The sequence below is a fragment of the Microcebus murinus genome, chromosome 21, assembly GCF_040939455.1.
Source record: "Microcebus murinus isolate Inina chromosome 21, M.murinus_Inina_mat1.0, whole genome shotgun sequence".
In the NCBI taxonomy this organism is placed as follows: domain Eukaryota; kingdom Metazoa; phylum Chordata; class Mammalia; order Primates; family Cheirogaleidae; genus Microcebus; species Microcebus murinus.
Genome location: NC_134124.1, coordinates 21,191,706 through 21,212,697, shown reverse-complemented (window position 1 = coordinate 21,212,697; position 20,992 = coordinate 21,191,706). Strand labels below are relative to the sequence as shown.

At 40.7% G+C, this 20,992-nt stretch overlaps 1 protein-coding gene across 2 annotated transcripts in view; it reads right to left on the bottom strand.

The window, feature by feature from the left end:
- The window catches only part of SGCD (sarcoglycan delta), an 870,136-nt gene that overhangs the window by 345,690 nt on the left and 503,454 nt on the right, over nucleotides 1-20,992 (bottom strand). For both annotated transcript variants that reach the window (XM_012781600.3, XM_012781599.3), the window contains one exon: nucleotides 1,223-1,411. In XM_012781600.3, the coding sequence (XP_012637054.1) occupies nucleotides 1,223-1,411 (189 nt within the window). The remainder of the gene's footprint in view (nucleotides 1-1,222; nucleotides 1,412-20,992) is intronic.

Here is a 20,992-nt window from a genome sequence, read left to right as displayed (position 1 = left end):
CTTACCCCTACACTTTTCAGGTTTTACAAATTAAATTCATGCCAGACTCAGTAAAAAAAATCACAGAAATAGGGAATTAGGGAGATTAGCCTCAAACAGGGGATTAGGGGGATACATGAGTCCCAGCTAAGTTCCAGTGGAAAGGTAATAAATTCTATCTTGCATTTTGGGCTCTACCACTCAACCATCTAACCACCTAAAACCTGGAATCTTCCAACACATCTTATGATCCCTCTACTCTGCTCCTAACTTGTAGTCAAAGTATGCCAATTCCATCTTTTAAATGTCTTTTGAATCTCTCCTTTGATGCTACTACCCTAGGTTCAGTCTGCTCCTGCTTCAAATTGCAATGCAGAAGCTTGTATACCTAACAAGTTTTGAAATACAAATCAAGAACACTACAGAACATGCACATCAACAGATGGCAATTGTGGTCACTTGGACTTACGACCAAATAGACTCTGGCCATCCTCAGAGCCCTCAGCTCTAAGAAACCTTCCCCATTCTATTGGATCCTCACCTACGCAAGTTCTCTAGAATGCAAACTTGACCATATCTCTCTTCCCTGCTTAAATATTTCTCTGCATTCTGCATGCCCATAAAGTACGTCCAGGTTCGAAAGAAGTTTATGGAGTCTGATTTTGAAACAGAAGCTAATGTGCCCTGATACTCCAGAATATATCACCTTGGACCCCCATAACCCCATGGAAACTGACCTTTCAAAGTTACTTAATCTTTCAAAGTTACTACTGCAATACAGAAGCTTTTCTGTATATTTCAAAGGAACTGAACTCTTTTTCTCCCCTCAAGATAGAAATCTGTTACATCAAGGTAATTTTGATTAGATAGTTCCCTAACCTTAACCACAAGCATTAAAAAGTGAGCCATCCCAAAGCCTGAAGCAGTGTCTGTAACCTTGGTTTATTGAGTTCTAATTAAGTCCAGCACCAACAAGCCCTACCATGAGAAATGGACACAGGTGCACATAGAAAAGATGCAGCCCTTGCTCTCCCAGAAATCAGTCTGTCTAGAAAACACATGTAAAAATTATCACCTGGAATGATAAGTATAATTAGAGATATACACAAATGGAGATACAGGAACATCATGGAGGCGTTTTATCAGGCAGAGAAGACATAGAACAGCAATTCAAGCAGAAGAAACTGCCCATGCTTTTCCTTTCCCCAACCAGAGCTAAATAAACCTGTGTGGTTTTACTTACAATTGTGAAGTTCATGACTTTGAGGATCCAGATGGTCATGGCCAAGTTCACCAGTATTAAAATCATGAGGAGCAGGACAAAGAAATACAAGCATCTTTTCCGCCAGCCGTAAATCCCCACTTTGTATACTTGAGGCCCCTCGGAGCCGGGCATGGTGCTCCGGTGGTGTGCGTACTGGTCCTGAGGCATCTGAAATAAATGAGGCAAGAGAGAAGCACTCACATTAAACTGCTGAGAGGAGACAGAAAAATAAAGCAAAAAAAAAAAAAAAATCAACTGATGAAGAGATATGGCTGCTGTCTGTACATTTACACCCTCTTCCTGACAACTCTAAAACTCTGCTTCCCCTGGACAAAAGCAGCTCCTCTTTTGTATGGTTGCTTTGGTTTTCTCATTGTCGCAGCCATCTCTCTTGATGAGTATTGAGACGTCCCCATCCACAAGTATCCTGGGAAGAAAGGGACTCCTAGGAGGTTATTTTCCAAATGGCTCTTAAAATTCCAACATCCTCATGAGGGTGACACTCAAAGACCTACCAAGGGGCTGAAGGGAAAATTGAAAATGACTCGAGAAAATAAATTAACCCCAGCAGTTCATCTTGAGAGCATAAAAAGACTATTTAGGCAATTTATTTGGGGATGGGGGAGTGGTAGACAAAAATCTCAAATGCAATCATTCTGTATTGCCAGGTAATCAGTGATGAAAGTATTTTAGACTTAAAAGGGGTCCTGGTAGACACACAGGTGAAGCCTCGACTTGATTCAGAAATCTTCAATAAGTGATAGTCTAGTAAATACCTCACTTCCCTGGGAGTTAGTCCTTGTGAGTTAAGCAATTCTAATTGTTATCAATCAACATATTTAAGAAACATAAAGGAGGGTCAAAAAATCAAGCAAGATGTAAACGTGCTCTCCAGGAGCTTGGAGGCTAATGGGAGGATGAACTAGTTAAACACAGATCATAGAAGAAGGAGATAAATTGGAAAAATATTTGTCAGCCTTAAGTCATATGTTGATCCCCGTTAAAATAAGGAAGCTCTCCCAAATTCCCTGCTGCTGACACAAATTATCTTGATACCAGCATTCCTGATGAGGTACCAACACAAATCTAGATAAACTCATCACTTCCATAAAATTCTAAAACCAGAGCAAATTTTAAAATGAAATACAAATAAAAGTACAAAATTCCTATCATCACAAAAGGGAGAATCATCGAGCACTACGAAGGAGGATGATTTGCTAAAACTGAACTGCATGAATGTGGTACCCAGGGCTTTTACACAGCATCCTCTGAGCTCAGCACCCCTGCTCTGCATGTGACAACATGGCCCTACTGTCTTTCTCTACTCAGGTAATGGCACAGCCATTATTGTGGCATTTTTGCTGTGGCTTTCACATAGGCATTCTACGAAAATGAAGCCTGCTCTATTTATTTTCCGCTGAGCCAATAGCAAATAGATGAGTGATATATGGTGCCAATGTGACCATAATGGTACACCAAAATCTGGGCCTTCAAACCACATCCTTGGTCATTAGGTCATCTTCCAGATGGCTCAGAATATGATTATTTTATGGTTTTTAGATAATCATCAAAATGCACACATAAAACCTCAAAATCCCTCAGAGAACTCATGGCTGTTAGGCATCAGTGGAATTCCATTTGAAAAATTGAGTGAATCCATCCTTATGGTCAACTAAAATGTTCCACAAAGGCCTACATGGCATCTGTCTCATTCTAAATACTAACCTAGCACCGAAATCAGTGCCAAATTCGAGTGTATGTTGGAATATGTGTGCGGAATGAATGAATGAGGAAAAAATGCATAAACAATGACCAAATGAATGATTTCCCATCTGTTACTAGTTCTGCTGCTGTTTGGGGATATACAAAAGTCCAAGCCAAACGCCATGGGGAAGTTCTTGTTTGTATACTTGTGAATTTCCACTTCAGGCTCCCAAAGCATTGGGTTCCCAGCCAAGCAGTGAGCTTTATACTATAAGAGGATCACAACTTCATATCTCAGTTCCTGACAAATCTTCTGTAGATCAGGGATGTGTTGTAAGAAGAAGAGAACAAAACAAAGTCATCAATCATTGGCCTTTTTACATACCAAGATCAAATGAAAATAAAAAAGAACATTTTATAAGCCTGAAGATGATTAGGCCTTTATTTTCCACCAAATAAAATTCTAGGAATTAAGAAAATGATCACAGAATCTTAGAATCACATCTGCAAGGTCCTTTAACGCTAATCAACTAATTTTATGAAAGAGCCAAATTAGAATTAGAGAAATTAATCTACTTATGCAGAGCTGCAAGGGTCTGTGGTGGGCAGGGTAGAGAACAATAATCTATGCTTCTCGGGGGCATGAAGAACAGTGACAGACCCTTCCCAAACAAGGGTACAGAAGCTAGTGACACTGTCACTACACCAAGTGCTTTTTCTCTGTCACTCACCACAACCATTGGTGCCATTCACAATTTAGCTACAAAATGGAAACGACGTGTTCGATAAATATTTTGAAGGGGATAGGATGGGGATATGGTTATCACACTTGTGACATTTTTTCACATAGAAATGGTCAGGCCTTGACAGAATGTAGTGATTATCCTGAGTGGGGGTCCTCAGTCCTGGATGCACAGCACAATGGCTCATGGAGCTGTCAAAGCATCTACACTCAGGTTAATTAAATAACAGTCACAGGGGTGGCACCCATGCATGTGTATTTTTGAAAAGCTCCCCAGGTAATTCAAAGGATAAACAGGACTGCATACCATTGGTCTAGAATAATGTCACTCTACCCTGACTATGATCAGAATCCAAAAGAAACTTAACAAATACAGTCCAAACTCTGAGCTCCAGTGTTAGAATCTTGAGCTCAGGATTACACATTATTTAAAAGCTCCCTAGGTGATTCCAAGCATCTGGGACAACCAAAAATTGCTTTTTTTTTTTTTCCCAAAGATTAACTAATTTAAAGCAAAAGTCTAGAAAGAAACTCCAGCAAGTAAAATAGCAAAAAATCAGAGCTCTGCTCCTTAAAGCAGGAATGAGGGTCTGGCTACTACTCTTGAGCACCTGTGCAGAGCCTGGGGGTACCTAGGAACCACTGATTTTGTCCAGCACCATCAATGACCATCAATGACCATCAATGGACCTCAAGACCAGGACAAGCAGCTCCCTTCCCACCACACAATGAATTAGAAGCCGAGCAGAGATTATGACTCAGATTCTTTGCTGAAGGACACAAGGCTCTTGCATCCCCACGACACCCACTTTAACGAGCCACATGAAACAAAATACTCCAGTGTCCAACTCTGTAAAATAAATAAGGAACAGGGAAGGGGTATAATTTTCTATAAATGATCATAATAGGAGGCCTTGCAAGGCAAACATAAGGTAATGGATACATGTGTTATAAATAATCCCTTCATGCATAGAAGAAATTTAAACATGCTGAGTACTCTAATTTTTCTAGTTCAAAATTAAAGCATGTGGAAATGATAAAAAAAAAAAAAAAAAAAACAAAGGAGGAAAGATGATCTCATCTCCAATCTGTGTTTCTTCTTATTCCTTCCCGGAAGAAATTTACTGTCCAAGGAAGGAAATTAAAGTTTTAAGTCCTCACTTGGGCTGGCCCTTTTGAAGGCCCTGGGAGAGGCCTGAGTAATGCATGAACATTGTCATGCATTTCTATAAAATTCAAAAAGGATGTTTTCAGTGTAACTGGCTAAACTCTGTCTTTTTCTACTCTGACATGTCTGTTTTGGTAATTATCATAATATTTTTAACTTTTTCATTATTATTATATCTGTTATGGTGATCTGTGATCAGTGATCTTTCATATCACTATTAACATTGTTTGGGGGCACCACAAAACCCATTAATATAAGATAGTAAACTTGGTCAACAAATGTTGTATGTGTAACGACTGCTCCACTGACCACCTGCTCCTCCATTTCCTTCCTTCACTTCCTTATTCCCCGAAGACGTATTGAAATCAGTTCAAGTAAGAACCCCACAATGGCCCCTAAGTGTTCAAGTCAAAGGAAAAGTCACTTATCTCTCACTTTAAATCAGAAGCTAGAAATGATTGAGTTTAGTGAGGAAGGCATGTCGAAAGCCAAGGGAGGCCAAAAGCTAGGCATCTTGCAGCAGTGAAGTTGTGAATGCAAAGGGAAAGTTCTCGAAAGTGCTACTCCAATGAGCACACAATGTTAAGAAAGTGAAACAGGCTTATTGTTGATATGAAGCAAGTTTGGATAGTCTGGATAGAAGATCAAACCAGCCACAGCACTTCCTTAAGCCAAAGCCTAGTCCAGGGCAAAGTCCTAACTCTCTTTAATTCTATGAAAATTGAGAGGGATGAGGAAGCTGTAGAAGAACATTTGGAACCTAGCAGAGGCTGGTTCATGAGGTTTAAGGAAAGAAGTCATCTCCTTAACATAAAAGTGCAAAGTGAAGTAGAAAGTACTGATGGAGAAGCTACAGAAAGTTATACAGAAGATCTAGTGAAGATCGCTCAGTAAGGTGGCTACACTAAACAACAGATTTTCAATCTAGAAGAAACAGCCTCATACTGGAAGAAGATACCATGTAGGACTTTCATAGCTAAAGAAAAGAAGTCAATGCCTGGCTTCAAAGGACAGTCTGACTCTCTTATTAGGGGTTAATACAGCTGGTGACTTTAAGTTGAAGCCAATGCTTATTCACCATTCCCAAAATCATAGGGCCCTTAAGAATTATGCTGAATTTACTCTGCCTGTGTTCTAGAAATGGAACAGCAAAGCCTGGATGATAGTCCATCTGTTTACGGCATGGTTTACTGTATATTTTAAGTTCACTATAGAGATCTACTGCCCAGAAAAAAAGATTCCTTCTAAAATATTATCGTTTACTGACAATGTATCTGGTCATCCAAGAGCTCCATTGGAGATATACAAGGAGATTAATGGTGAGTTTTTCGTCTGCTAATATCACATCCATTCTGCGGCCCATGGATCAAGGAGTCAGTTTGACTTTCAGGTCTTATTACTGAAGAAATTCATTTCATAAGGCTATAACTGCCACAGACAGTGATTTCTTAGATGGATCTGGGCAATATAAATTGAAAACCTTCTGGGAAAGGTTCACCATTCTAGATGCCATTAAGAACATTTGTGATTCATGAGAGGAAGTCAAAATAGCAACCTTAACAGGAATTTGGAATAAGTTGATACCAACCCTCATGGATGACTTTGAGGGGTTCAAGACTTCAGTGGAGAAGTACCTGCAGATGGTGGTAGAAACAGCAAGAGAACTGCAATTGGAAATGGAGCCTGAAGATGGAAGTGAATTGCTATAATCTCATGATAAAACTTTAACGGATAAGGAGCAACTTCCTAAGGATGAGCAAAGAAAATGGTTTCCTGAAACGGAATCTTCTCCTGATGAAGATGTGCACAAAGTTCAAATGACAACAAAGGATTTAGAATAGTACATTAATTTATTGATAGAGCAGTAATAGTGTTTTAGAAGGCTGACTCTGATTTTGAAAGAAGCTTTGCTGTGGGTAAAAGGCCATCAAACGGTAAGTACATCACGCTGCAGAGAATTTTTTTGTGAAAGGAAGAATCTATCACCATGTCAAACTTCACTGGTGTCTTATTTTAAGAAGCTGGCACAGCCACCCCAATCTTTAGCAACCACCACCCTGAGCAGCCAGCAGCCATCAACATCAGACAAGACCCTCCACCAGCAAAAAGATTACATCTCACCGAAGGTTCAGATGACTGTTAGCATTTTTTAGCAATAAAGTATTTTTAATTAAGATATGCACATTTTTTAAGATATGCTATTGCACACTTAATAGACTACAATATAATGTAAACATAACTTTTATATGCACTGGGAAACAAAAAAAGTGTATACCTTGCTTTATTACAATATTCTTTTCATTATAGTGGTCTGAAACTGAACCTGTAATATATGCCTATATCTCAGCTTGACTTTATTGTCCTATTTGTTGCCTTATTTTACTTTAGTTAATGCCCAGGGCTTCCAGATCATTGGTAAAGCCCTAGGAATCTCACATTTTAATCTATCTACTGAGATGGCCCATTCAAATATCCCTCATAAAAACTCAATGTATTTTTTTTATAATGCTTATTTTCCTTGGACCTTCTGAAGCTTTGGCCAGTGCCAACTTCCCTTCCCGCCTGGAAACTTTGTCTTTCTTTGGTATTCATGACATTGCAGGCCCAGGGTTCTTTTCCTACTTCTCTGATTACCATCTGTCATTTCCAAAGTCTCTACTCTGCTTCTTTATTTCAAGTTCATGTTATGAGTCAGTGTTCTCTCTCTTTCCTCTGAAAGATAACATTCAATGTCCCACCTTCATTTTGTACTTTTATGAGGATGAAACCCAGCTTACCACTGTAACTTCACTTGTCACTTCAAACCGAATCTATCTCAATGTTTTTCATCCATCTACTCACTCACCAAATTATCATAGAGCATTGATTAAATTCTACATACTGTACTAGATTCTCCAGACCCTGTAAAGTAAGGAGAGTTACCCTGCCTTTATGAAGCTCACTGTTTGGATGGTGGGAGACAGTAAACATTGTGGATGCATAATGACAGAAAATTAATTGTCTTGACTGTCTACACCAAAATATATCTGGTAGTGCTGTATATTGACTGATCAAGGGAGAACGGTCTGAGGATGTGATATTTGAACTGAAACTTGTAGATAAGGCAGTGAAGACGGAGGTTAAAAAATGTCCCAGGCAGAGGGAAGAAAGCAAAGGCAAAGCACCCAGTGCATGAGAGACTGATGTGACCGGCTTATAACATATGGAGTAGGGAAGACCATAAGATGAGGTTGAAGAAGTTGGTGGGAGTTAGATAATGCTGGGCGTTGGAGACCACAAAAAGAAGTTCTGATGTTATGGTGTTAGCTATGAGTTTGTCACATGTGGCCTTTATCATGTTGAGGTATATTCCTTCTTTGCCTAGTTTGTTATGGAAAAGGCAATAAAAAACCATGGCAGTATTTGAAACAAGGGAGTGATATTCGGACTTATAATTTTAGGAAGTGTATAGCAGTGCTTAGACTTCCAAAGGTGCTAAATAAGTATTTGTTGTTTGATGATAATGAACTACCTTTGTTATCCCACCCTCTATAAAAATCTTTCATCCAAAGCACTCATCAACTTTGAATAATTCAGCAAATAAACCTCAACCAGTGGTAACATGCCCCCTAGGAGGCTTTCTTGTATCTGTGGGCCTGCACAGAACATGTAAATTTTAAAAAGGAGTCCATCTCCAAGTATACACTTCTCTTAAAAATCACAAGACGGTAATATTTCCCCCATCAGTCTTTGGGGAGGTTCTTTACATTGTTGTTTAACTTTTAAATTTTTTTTTTTTTGTAGTGATATATGTTATCTCTCTGAATATGGCGTAAACTCTCCTAGGTATTTAAAACATCCTTGAACTCTAGGAGTACCTAAAGAAAGTGCATGTGTATGTACACACACACACACACACACACACACACACACACAGCAGCATGGATTTCTTCAATGAATGAATAAAAATCAAGCCAATGTTTAAAAGCATATCCTTTAGTAATAACTGAACAGCTATACTAACAGAATAAATGAAAGCTTATTCAACTTTGCCTTTCCAAAAGCACATGCGATCGTACCAATGATATGTGGGCTTAAATCCAAAGCATTATTCTATTCCTTCATGAGGCTATTTTTAGTGTTCAGCTGTTTATAAGCAAATCCAGTTGACTTAAAGATAATCTGTTTCTTGCACATCAAATGCAATAGGATTCTAGTTCCCAAAGACTGAATATAGTGAAACTTTCTGTTGCTTTGCCATTATGTAGGAAGAAACTACCAATCATCAAGGAAATGCCATAATATAACTACCCATAATCATGAGCTAATTAAATAGTTGTCAAATATAATAGATATAGAGTTTCCAAAGAAGGTCATTCTGGAGGGACATACTATTAAAGCATGGTTTTGAGAGCTGTAACCTCATGGTCTCTGGCATTCAACTGTTCATACCTGAGATCACATAATATTAAAGAGTCAAGGCCTGACATTAATTTGATGTGACAATTTCGAGTCAAGGATCCCTTGTTACTACTTGAACTTTAGAAGAGCCTCCCTCTGTTTCACTTCTGCCCCTGCGGCCACCACCAACACCTCAGTGACTTTATGAAGCCCATGAAGATTTTTCCAGAAGCCTCATAAGGGCCCAACCTCAGTCATAGGAGCCTCCTAAACAGTGCACAAATCCTACTGTGAACAAACTTCCTGTGAAGTTGTCACCAGGATCCTTGAACCAGGCCCAGACTAGGTGATACCTGGGCCTAAGTGACATACTGTCTCTCTGATTAAGGAATCTGCAATGAGCATGAAAGTGATCAGTCCCACTTCTTTGCTAAGTCTTTGACACCCTAACAGAGAAACTGGCCTGGTAACACTCAGGTGCTCATTAATTTTATACCATGTTGACTCCCTTTCCTCTACCTGGTAGATATCAAATAGCTACTATGAAAATCTTTTGTTGCCCCTCTTCCTACATTTCAGCAAAAGATGTAGGAACAGTGGGAGGTTTAGGGGCAGCAACATACACAGATAATGTACTTTGTGAGGCCAAGCACACAGTGTAGTCTAGTAAAGCCATCACTTTCTGTCTGCATTCAGTATTTTTGTTCCAGCAGGGCTCATCTTCAAGAGAAGAATAAATGTTTTCCCTTTTTTCCCCCCGTAAGAGAGCTGTCTGGAAAATATTAATAGTTACAATATCTATATTATCAATTTGCTATGCAAGAATGCATTATGTTTTTTAGGGATGATAGAAAAAAAAAAAAAAGCAGTCAACTTTCCAAAAACTTATCAGTGTCTCAAGTTTCCTGATGATTTCTCTTTTTGGCCTGTAAGATTACAAGGGCCATGATCAACTCTAGTAAAAAGGTAGAACTGAGAATAAGCAGGGTCACTTGCAGGCATTTCACTAACACTCGCTTGACTGTGTGCACCACAAGACTGCTCAGTATCTTGTTCCATAAAGGAATTTATGGGGGAGGTGCTAATGGGTGCAGCTCTCTGTTCAGTGGCATGCTGTGGGGGAAGGAGGCGTGGCAAAGCACAGAGCTGGCCTGCAAGCAAATCCTCCATCCCAGTCTATCTGTTCAACCGTAAAAGAAAAAAAAAACAGTTTTCACCAGCTATACTATGTGCCAGTAGGTGGTGGAGACATATAGGTCTTCGAAAGCATGAAAATAGTCCTTTTCTGCTTCCATCAAGCTCCTATTTTCATGGGAGAGATGGACAACAAACAAGTAAATAGATGAAACCATTGGAACTGGAGTTAAGTGTTAGGAAGGAGGGCCCCATGATAGAGAATAGAGGGTGACCCATTCTGGTCATGGATGGCCATTCTCACAATTAAGGTGGAACCTGGGGCTGGGAGGAAAACTTTCCAGCAGAAGGCAGAGCAAGCATTAATGGCCCCAAGAGCTCAAGCTCAAGTTCCAAAAGTGAACTAGCTCAGGGGAGGGGGTGAAGAGAGGCGTTTGTAGAAAGAAGTATGGCACCTCCTAGATTACGATGAAGAATGAAGCAACATACAGCACGACTAATAACTATATTATCTTATTTAGAAATAAGATGAGTGATACAAATCAAATGAGCTAAATTTTTTTTTTTTTGGTGTTGCTGCATATTTAAATTTTGGGCAAATTTAAAAGTAAACATGAATTATATAACTATTGGACTGTAACCACTTTATATAAATAGCAGGCGCAGGGTTCCCTTACAAGCTCAATACAATTTCTAGAATGTATTGTAAAATCAGAGTCATTTTGGAATACCTTGGCACATAAACAATCTTTCGTTAGCTGTGTTAATTTTGAGGTCTCTGATTTATAATTACATGCTTTCCAGGGTTGTTTCTATTCAGCCATCCATACAAGGCATTAGTCTTGGATAGCAAATGTTTGGCACAATGTAGACAATTGTAACAAGCTCATCACTTTTAGTTTTGATATAACAATCACTGCTTTTTTCTTATAAAATTTATCCAGAAAGGTGAATGCCTATTTATGTGAAATAGCCCAGGAATGGGATCTTCTTCTTAAACAAATTTTTAGATTAATAGTTTGGTATTTCATATTGAAGCTTTCTAAGAATTGGAATATTTAAAAATTGGAATATTAAATCAGTCAGTACCAATTTGATGGCGAGTATATGGGGAGCCCATTTTCCAAGTCTTGTGTCGCCTCACTTTGGATAACAGGCTTAAGCTTAATCCAGGATAGCATAAATGGTGCTAGCTCACTGTCATTTCTTAGGATTGAGTAATATTCCATTGTGAGCATATACCACATTTTAATTATCCAGGAGGGCATGACTGTAACCCTTCTTAGGGAGAGGCAAAGATACACAATGTAACCAAAATGTTAAACAAAACAAAACAAAACAAAACAAACTTTCTAGCAGGTGGTGGGCAGGCAGCAGTGGGGAGGAGGAAAGGGGTGTATGTTTCCATAACGTGTACAATGCCCATCACCAGGGGATTGGACATTTTGGGGGGAGGGAGGGGGCAGGAGCAATATTTGTAACCCTAACAATATTTGTACCTCTATAATATGATGAAATAAAAATCATGTTCTAATAAAAAAATTGGAATATTTAAGATTTGAACAATTCTTACTGAAAAAAATATACATAAGCACATGTATTTAGAATAATAAAAAAAAAATACTACAGTGAAGAAAATCTCATTCACACTTTCAACTTCCCTCCATAGAGGCAACCACTAGAACCAGATTCTTTCTTATTCTTAGAGAAACATTCAATACACACACACACAGGTATTATTCAATATATATGTTCAATACACGCACACCTTAATATTTTTCTTTTTTATACAAACAAGAGCGTAATTTTCATATTGCTCTAAATCGAACTTGGCCCACTGAGAACTAAGCAATAGTTCCATAAAAACATAGAGAAATCTATTTTTTAACAGATCATTTTAAATTGCATGGATATATGATATTTAACTTAACCAACTCTTTAGAGATGAACACTGCTGCTATTTCCATTCGTGTTCTGTTACTTATGAAGATTTAAACCAATAAATACTGCCCAGATACTACCATGTGCGGGTATTACACAGCCAACGGCAACAAGACCGACTCCCTGCCTTGCAAACCTTATGTTTTAGAGGAAACAATGGTAAATAGATAATATATACAAGTAATATTTTGTACTTATTCTTGGGAGTCTGTCTTATGAAGTTAAAAGCGAGGTAGCACAAGAGGACACAGTGTTGGGGGCTCCCGGTTAAGGAACACCTAGGGAAAACCTCTCTGTAGTGGAGAGATTTGAGAACAAAATACAAATGAGCAAGAGAACAAAGCATGAGGATACCTGGGGAAGCATTCCAGTTGGCGAAAACAATGCCAGCAAGTGCAAAGGCCCTGAGGTAGACTTTGCTTGGCACGTGTGAAAGACAGGGCAGCTAGATCAGAGTGAAGCAGGAAGAAAGTGTTTCAAAATGCACTAGGGTGCAGGTGGAATGAGGAGTTTGTAGGGACTTATAAGCCCCAGTAAAAGCCACAGGTATGATGCTGACTGTGACAGTGACCATCGGAGAACCAAGGTGTGGGAATGAGGCGATCAGATTTTCCCTTTGGGGTCACTCTCTAGCTGCACTCTAGAGAACAGACTGCAGGAGACGAGAATGGAAAGGGAGGGAGCAGAGACCTGTGACTACTGCCATTGCCCAGAGAGAGGTGACAGTGGCCCTGCCCCGTGGGGAGGGCGGGGAGAAGGTGGAGAACTGCTGTCTTTGGAACCTACTGGGAAAGTAGCGCTGATAGACAGGATCTGCTGCTGCCTGAGACACAGGGAGTGAGGAAAGGACAGGAGCTGAGGGCAACACCAAGGCCCAGCATAGGCAGCCAGGCGGGCAGCCTGCCATTTATGAGGATGGGGACAGCAGGGGGATGGGCGGCTTGAGGGGCGGGAACAAATGGAGTACGTGGGGAGGGGGGCAGAGACAGCTCTGTTACTGCTCAGAACACATAAAACTCCAAGAGGAAGAGGTCCCAGTGGCACCTGGAAATGAGTCCAGACTTCAGGAGGAAGAGCAGAGTGGGGCCTCGAGATGTAAGTATTTAAAGCTCCAGCACATGAGTACCACTGACAGCCAGAGGAATGGAGCACACATGTTGCACACGTGTCCGAATACACCTGGAAACCAAATTGCTAGGCCAAAGTGTATATACAGTTTTTAATAGATATTATTGCCAGAGCACTCCCCAAATTGTAATATACCTGGCATTTAGGTAATATGCCTGGTGTTGAATACTTATCTCTAATGAACTAAAAGATATTTTAGTATCATCATGAACATCAATTTCCACCATCCTGGAGATGTAGATGGAGGAACGTTTAAGAACATGCAGAAGGAGGTGAAGTACACACAAAGGGATGTGTACTACGCACTGTCAGATATATGAGTGTACACAGTCCTGAGAACACTCTGAAAGATCGGTATAATTAAAACTGCTTCATAAATGAACAAACAGAGGTTCCAGAAAATGCAGGAATGTTCTCAAGGGACGTTCCTAGTAAGTTGGCCACAGCCTGGGATCAGGCTCAGGTTCAACTATCTCTGTATTTCACACACAGTGAGGAAAAGACTTAGCTTGCCCTGAATCGGATGGAAGGGATTGAGAGTGACCACGGAGGTGTGTGTAGCGAGTCATGCCCTTAAATAGCCATAAACACTGCCAGCACCTCAGGTCCTCCCACGGCTCTGTTCTAGGCATTTGTTTTTATCAATGAGCAAAAGCAAAGACCCTGATCTCATGGCAGTGGTAGGAGGTAGTGATGGGGGAGACAGACACCAAGCATGAAAACCAAAGTGTATTACACTCATATTACAAACAAGAAGATGAGTGCTACGAAGAAACGACTCTTCCCAAAAAAACACAGGAAAAAACAGGCGAGAAGTACCATGGGGTTGGGGAGTACAGTGAGGTCGATTTTTAAAAGCATGGTTTAAGGGTCGACCTTATGCAGAAGGTATTAATATTTGAGCAAAGACTTGAAGGAATCACAAGTATTATATAAAGCTCAGAGACAACATTCTGAACCTAGCCAGCCCTTGATGTTGCAATGAGAAGACCAGAAAAGGATGTATGAAGTGAGCACCCTTGAGCAGGAAAAAAAATTTCCAGACACCCGATCATAGATTTAATGGTGTCATTTTCACATGCAAAGGATGCTGCCACTCCCCCTTCACGGCCACTTCTCTGGCCGGCCCAAACAGCAGCAGCAGACCTCTTTAGCCAACCAGCTGCCCTGAGCTGTACAAGGCCAGTGCTTTTTAAATCCCCACGGATGATCCTGACCAGAACCAGATAGTGACAATCACAGTTGAGCTGCTACAGCTCTTCTGTGACTTGGGGACCAGTCTGTGTAATAAAATAATGATGAACATGATTCAAACACTTGAGATCAGAGGGACACACAAGGCCTCAAGGGAACATGGACAATATAAAGTCCAAATCCTTATTTAACAGATGAGAAAACAAGGTCCAGGGAGGTGAGGTGACTTAATCAAGGTCACAGAGTAAGTGAGTAACAAAACCAAACTCAGTTAAACAGAAAACCAGTATGTTTCCCATAAATTCCAGGCTTCAGTATTCTCCACGCGAACCCATTTCAAATCACTTCTACCAATCACCATATACGTAGGTTTTGAACGACACTTAAAGACAAATCACAAAAACCCATCAACTCTCTAACATAAAGGACAAAAGATGACAAACACTTGTGTAATGGCACTCCATGCTAGACACAGTTCTGCATGTATTTAATCATCACAGACATGTCATCGTGAGGCAGGTACTATAATTATTCCTATTTTACAATTAAACCAACTGAGAAAGACAGGTTAAATAACCTGCCCCAAATCACTCTGCTTGTTAAAGACACGGCAAGAATTTGAACCCAGAATGCCTGGCTAGAAAATCTGTTCTCTTAATTATTGTGTTAAATGCTTCCAGATATATGTCAATAATTGCTTATAACAATGTGATTATTAAGTAAAACTATACTTTTCTGATTGTTTTATCTAGAAGTTCTCAAAATGGATATTAATTTTAAGTCAAATTATTGAATAATTATTGAGCATCTACTGTATTCCAGCCAGTGTACAATTTACTCTAAATATAGGCATTTTCTCCCAGGTAATAAACCATCTTTGATATGTCTCTGAAACCCATAAATTTTTATAGCATCAGGAAAAGCAGCTACAACAAATTAGGAACATCCTGCTATAGTGATTCAATAGTTCCATAAAATTAGCATTGATCCGGTAGATTCTCCCTTGACAATTGTGTTCGGCAAGGATCTTTAGCTATTACCTGTGCTCTTGAATGCTGGCAGTAAAATCTGTGGCCTGAAAATAAAAGCTCTTCATCTCATTTTTGGTCATTTAATTTTTTTTTAATAAAAATTTCCAGAAACAAGCATGATAACAATAGCTAAAAGTCATTATGCATTTTGCTAAGCACTTTGCATCTTCTGTGTATATATACATGTATGTATATATGTGTGTTGAGGTATCATTTAAATCTAGTGAAATACACAGATATTAACTATATACAGCTCGATGAGTTTTACAAATCTGCGTATCTTTGTAACCAATATTCAAACAAGACAGGTAACATTTCTACCACCCTATAAAGTTCTCTTGAGCCCCTTTTTAATCAACACCCATCCCCAGAGGAAGTGACTGTTGTGATTTCTATCACATTTAAAGTTTTTAATCCTGGCTATAATCCAATAAGGTAATTATTCCACCAAGGAGTATCTAATTTCGAGACCTGTGTTCTTGGCCACCATGCTTTCCTCTTGCACTCCCCTTTCCAGTAGATACTTTGCCCATCTCAGCAGTGTTCTCTAAGAGAAGCCAGTCATAAATTCATTATACCCTAACTTCTCTCCTATGCATCTAGAATGGTATTATATGTACTACCTTTCAGAGAACTGAGAAAATGGCCATTCAAATTACTATCTACCTTCCGTTGTTCAGTTGAGAAACCCAACCAAGAAAAGCAGAGTTGACTAGAGTAAACACCTAGAGATCAGGAAACAGGGGGCAAGAGGAGGTCACAAAATGAAGTGGGCACATGTCCTCTCAAAGAAACAGAAGCTGCCCAGATAGAGCCCACCAACCACTGTGCCATGAAAAATCAGACCAGGGATGCCCATCTTCAACTTTCCCTTGATGGTCTAAATATCTAGAGTTTTATGTGATATCCTAGGATACTGAAATGTTTTGCAACTAATTAATAAAACAACACTTTGTGAGCCAAAATGCACCTAAAGACCTGCTGGTTGGATCATCAGCCTGGAAACACTGGGAGTAAGAGTAGATTTGTCAAAGACAGAAGAGAGACCACAAGCCTTTGAAGGTCACGGCCAATGTTAGTAGTTAATGTTTGTCATCACATGGTAAAAATTATGCTTTGGTCTATTACCAGTACTCCTGACCCCATAGGGAAGAAGCAGATGACAACTTTGGTAAGCATGTATTCAAAGAATGACAAAGGGAAAAGAAACTAGCAATGGGTGGGATATAACAGAATAAAGAAATAGAAGAAAAGACCTAGAAAGATTATAGTACTAGAAAAAAGAGAGAAGTCAATCATAGGTAAGAACAGGAATGACAGAAAGACAGTGTGGCTCTGTACCCCACTGTGCCTACCCTTGAGCAATCTTCTTTCAGTGAATACGCCACGCTCAGTACCACAACCCCCATCAGGGTTAATACAACAGGACATTGTCCAATGATTTGCTTGGAGAAGGGAGCTAACCTTGGTATTTATTTACTCTGAGCTCAATGAAAGTAGTTGCTGCATCTGAAGACTTCAAGCCTGGCAAAGTCACAAGGTTTCCAGGCATTCACAATGTATTATTTAGAAGTCAGGGTGCTCAGGACAGAGTCTGATGCTATCTCACTGAGAGGAAAAGTGGTCTGAACAAGGAGGGAGTTTCTAATCCCTGGCAATATAGTTTTTATCAGGGAATTGTGCTTGCCTTAATAGGTGCCATTGCTTTATCAGTTAAAAAGAAGAATAAGGCCATTGAATCCACATCCACCTACACACACCCTGAGCTCCATTAATACCACCACCAGCACAGCTTTCTGAGCAAACCAATCTTGCAGGATTTATACACTAAGTGAACCACGGTGACACGTTCCTCCCCCATCTTGCAGACCTGTCTGAGGGGCAGGTCAGAGGCCGTGGTATACATGGTTTTCCTTATATGAGGCAGTTCACGCTTTACAACAGGAATTTGAAACAGTAATGAAGACCTTTCTGTGTGGCAGCAAAGGTGAAATAAAGGGAACTCTGGAATCTCTAGAGAAATCTGCGCAACACAGAAAAGGCAACCTGGACAATTCAATATAAAACATTCTCTCCTCCGCTGGTTGTCTCAACTCTTCATTCTATCTTGATCTGCCTACTTCATTCTTTGTTAGTTTGCCTGGCGCCATCTCAGTTAATAGACACCATATGCATATCTAACATATTTAAGTGCCTCCTGTATTTAGTGACTACGCTAAGTGCATTATGTGCACAATCTCACAATGCACTACGTGGTAGGTACTTTTTTTTTTTTTTTTTTTTTTGAGACAGAGTCTCGCTTTGTTGCCCAGGTTAGAGTGAGTGCCATGGCGTCAGCCTAGCTCACAGCAACCTCAATCTCCTGGCTCAAGCAATCCTTCTGCCTCAGCCTCCCGAGTAGCTGGGACTACAGGCATGCGCCACCATGCCCAGCTAATTTTTTTTATATATATATATATTAGTTGGCCAATTAATTTCTTTCTATTTTTATAGTAGAGACGGGGTCTTGCTCTTGTTCAGGCTGGTTTCGAACTCCTGACCTCGAGCAATCCGCCCGCCTCGGCCTCCCAGAGAGCTAGGATTACAGGCGTGAGCCACCACGCCCGGCCCGTGGTAGGTACTTTTCTCATGTCCATTTGAGAGATTAGAAAATTCTGGAAGATGGAGATGGCGGACTTGCCTGAGGCCACATAGCCAGGGTCCCAACCTGGGTCTGACTCAGAGGCTGAGCTCAGTTCGCATTGTAACAACCACTTTCCTTCTCCTGCAAGATGATCCCAGCTGCCCTTCTTCTTTCTTGAGGTGACTCCTCTCAATCGGAGTCAGCCTCCTCCTCCTCCTCCTCAGTTACTAGAGGTCTGTGTCTTCATCATGGAATGTGTTCTGGCCGGATGACTGCAGCCAAGTACAGGGAACCACATTTTTGACAGGAGGAGGTTCACTGGCATACGTTCAGAGTCAGGTAAAGAGAATAGCACAGGAAAAGGTGGAGGGAGAGGTGACATGATTCATGATGCCTGCCTTGAGAAAGGAAGACTAAGACACATTCTTTTTTTTTTTTTTTTTTTTTTGAGATAGAGTCTCGCTCTGTTGCCCAGGCTAGAGCACTATGGCATCAGCCTAGCTCATAGCAACCTCAAACTCCTGGGCTCAAGCGATCCTCCTGCCTCAGCCTCCCAAGTAGCTGGGGCTACAGGCATGCGCCACCAAGCCCAGCTAATTTTTCTATTTTTAGTAGAGACAGGGTCTCACTCTCGCTCAGGTTGGTCTCGAACTAACCTCAAGCGAACCTCCCGCCTTGGCCTCCCAGAGTGCTAGGATTACAGGTGTGAGCCACCATGCCTGGCCTAAGACATATTCTTAAAGAAGAGGAAGAGTCTCAGGAATGATAAAAAAACAGTTTGGAAGACACAGAAAACACTGTAGAGGCATCTGATCCCATTTTACACACGGGAAAACTGAGATCCAGAGATGAATGGAGCCTGGACCTACTCCGAGATCTCTGGCCACCTCTACCTTTACTCCCTCTCTTAACCCCACTTCTTTACCAAGTAAGATCACCACCTCAGATGTGGCTTGAGAGATGACAGAAAGGGCAACTGTCACAGAGGACAGAGAGGCAATTTGGCTCCATCTGAGGAGGCTTGAGATGGGAAAGCACGTCAGCCTCCCTCACAGTGGAATGAGGCTCATGCCCCCTGTGGGGACTGCCATCACATGTGGCTGGCACCTGCCAGCAATGCTGTAAGGGGCTCCTGCAACAAATTAGAGATCCAGCCTCATTTGTGTTTAACAAGTCCCATTCTGTGGACCAGTGTCCAGCTGGCCTCAACACAATCTGGGGGAGGCTTCAAAAGTAGAACAATTCTCCAACTCTAATCTCAGAGACTCTGATTCAGTAGGTTGTAAGAAACCACGGGACCAGGTGATTTCTGATGGACCTCCACTGTCATGTTACTTTCTGTAGCACGAGTTCCGAAGTCTCGCTCAGCTGTTATTACTGAGCCAATGCATGTACCATGTATGCCACGCCAGACTCAGAGTCATGGGACCAGAAACACTGTCTTTGTCTTGCACTGCATGTGTTGTAAGGTAAGTAACAGACCTTTTATGGTCTCAATGCTGACTTATTTAAAATAGAAGAAAGAGGTTGCTACAGCAGTGCTTTTTCAAGTATATTTGTTTATTCATTGTTGTAAAAAATAAATTTTAAGCATTTGTGGCCAACACTGTCCACTGTCTAACACAGACATCCTCCCCATCTATCCTTAGCCACTAATAGAACACTGATACGCTTATCAGCAAAACAAAAATGCCCTTGGTCTGAATGTATGGGTTCCTACGCATGTCCAGATCCAGCGGGTCCAACATGATTGGTCTAAAGCACTCATGCTAATATCATGCCATGATATCATTCCAGGGGTCATTCGTGATCTGTGACCCAATTCTGGCTGTATATTCTGAGATGAGAAGAGCTCTACAGGAGAGGGTATCCCTTCCTGATTAAAGGGGCAATGCTTAAGAGGAGAAATAATTTTTCTCTTCTTATCCCAACACTTTTGCCCTGACTTGAACAAGACATTTGAGGATGAGAATGGGGAGTTGAGCTCAAGGACTGAGAATGGTAGAATAGAAAGGAACGTTGTTCAGCTTCTGCAACAGTCCTGGACTGTGTCAATCTGCACTGTATCTGTATGCACAAAACAGCAAGACCTTATATAATTAGACTTTTCTGAGCAGGGTTTCAATTACTTGCAGCCAAATGCAATCTTAATTGATACAGCATGAAAACCCTCTTTTCAAATAAAATCTCTTCTAAAGCCCCAATATGTGGAACAAATAAAAGGGCTGGGGCTGCATTAGGAATTCAGACAGCAGTGTTCCCAAAGCCATTCCTTCCCAGATTCCTGCAGGGGTTCTTCTGTGGAACCAGAACTGGCTAGAAACAGCATGTTTTAATGTGTAGGCCAACAAGGATCCTCAGATTTTTCCAGGGATCTGAGCGTTCTCTACTGAATTCATTCCTCTGTTTATATTTTCTTTTTATTTGCTTATTTATGCAAATTCTGTTCTAAGAAAATTTAGATCTCACCGGGCACAGTGGCTCACATCTGTAAAAACACTCTGGGAGGAGGACTGCTTGATGTCAGAAGTTGGAGACCAACCTGAACAACATAGTGAGATAACTCCTTTACAAAAAATAGAAAAATTAGCTGGGTATGGTGGTACATGCCTATAGTCCCAGCTACTTGGGAGGCTGAGGCAGGAGGATTGCTTGAGCCCAGGAGTTTGAGGTTGCAGTGAGCTGTGATGACACCATGGCACTC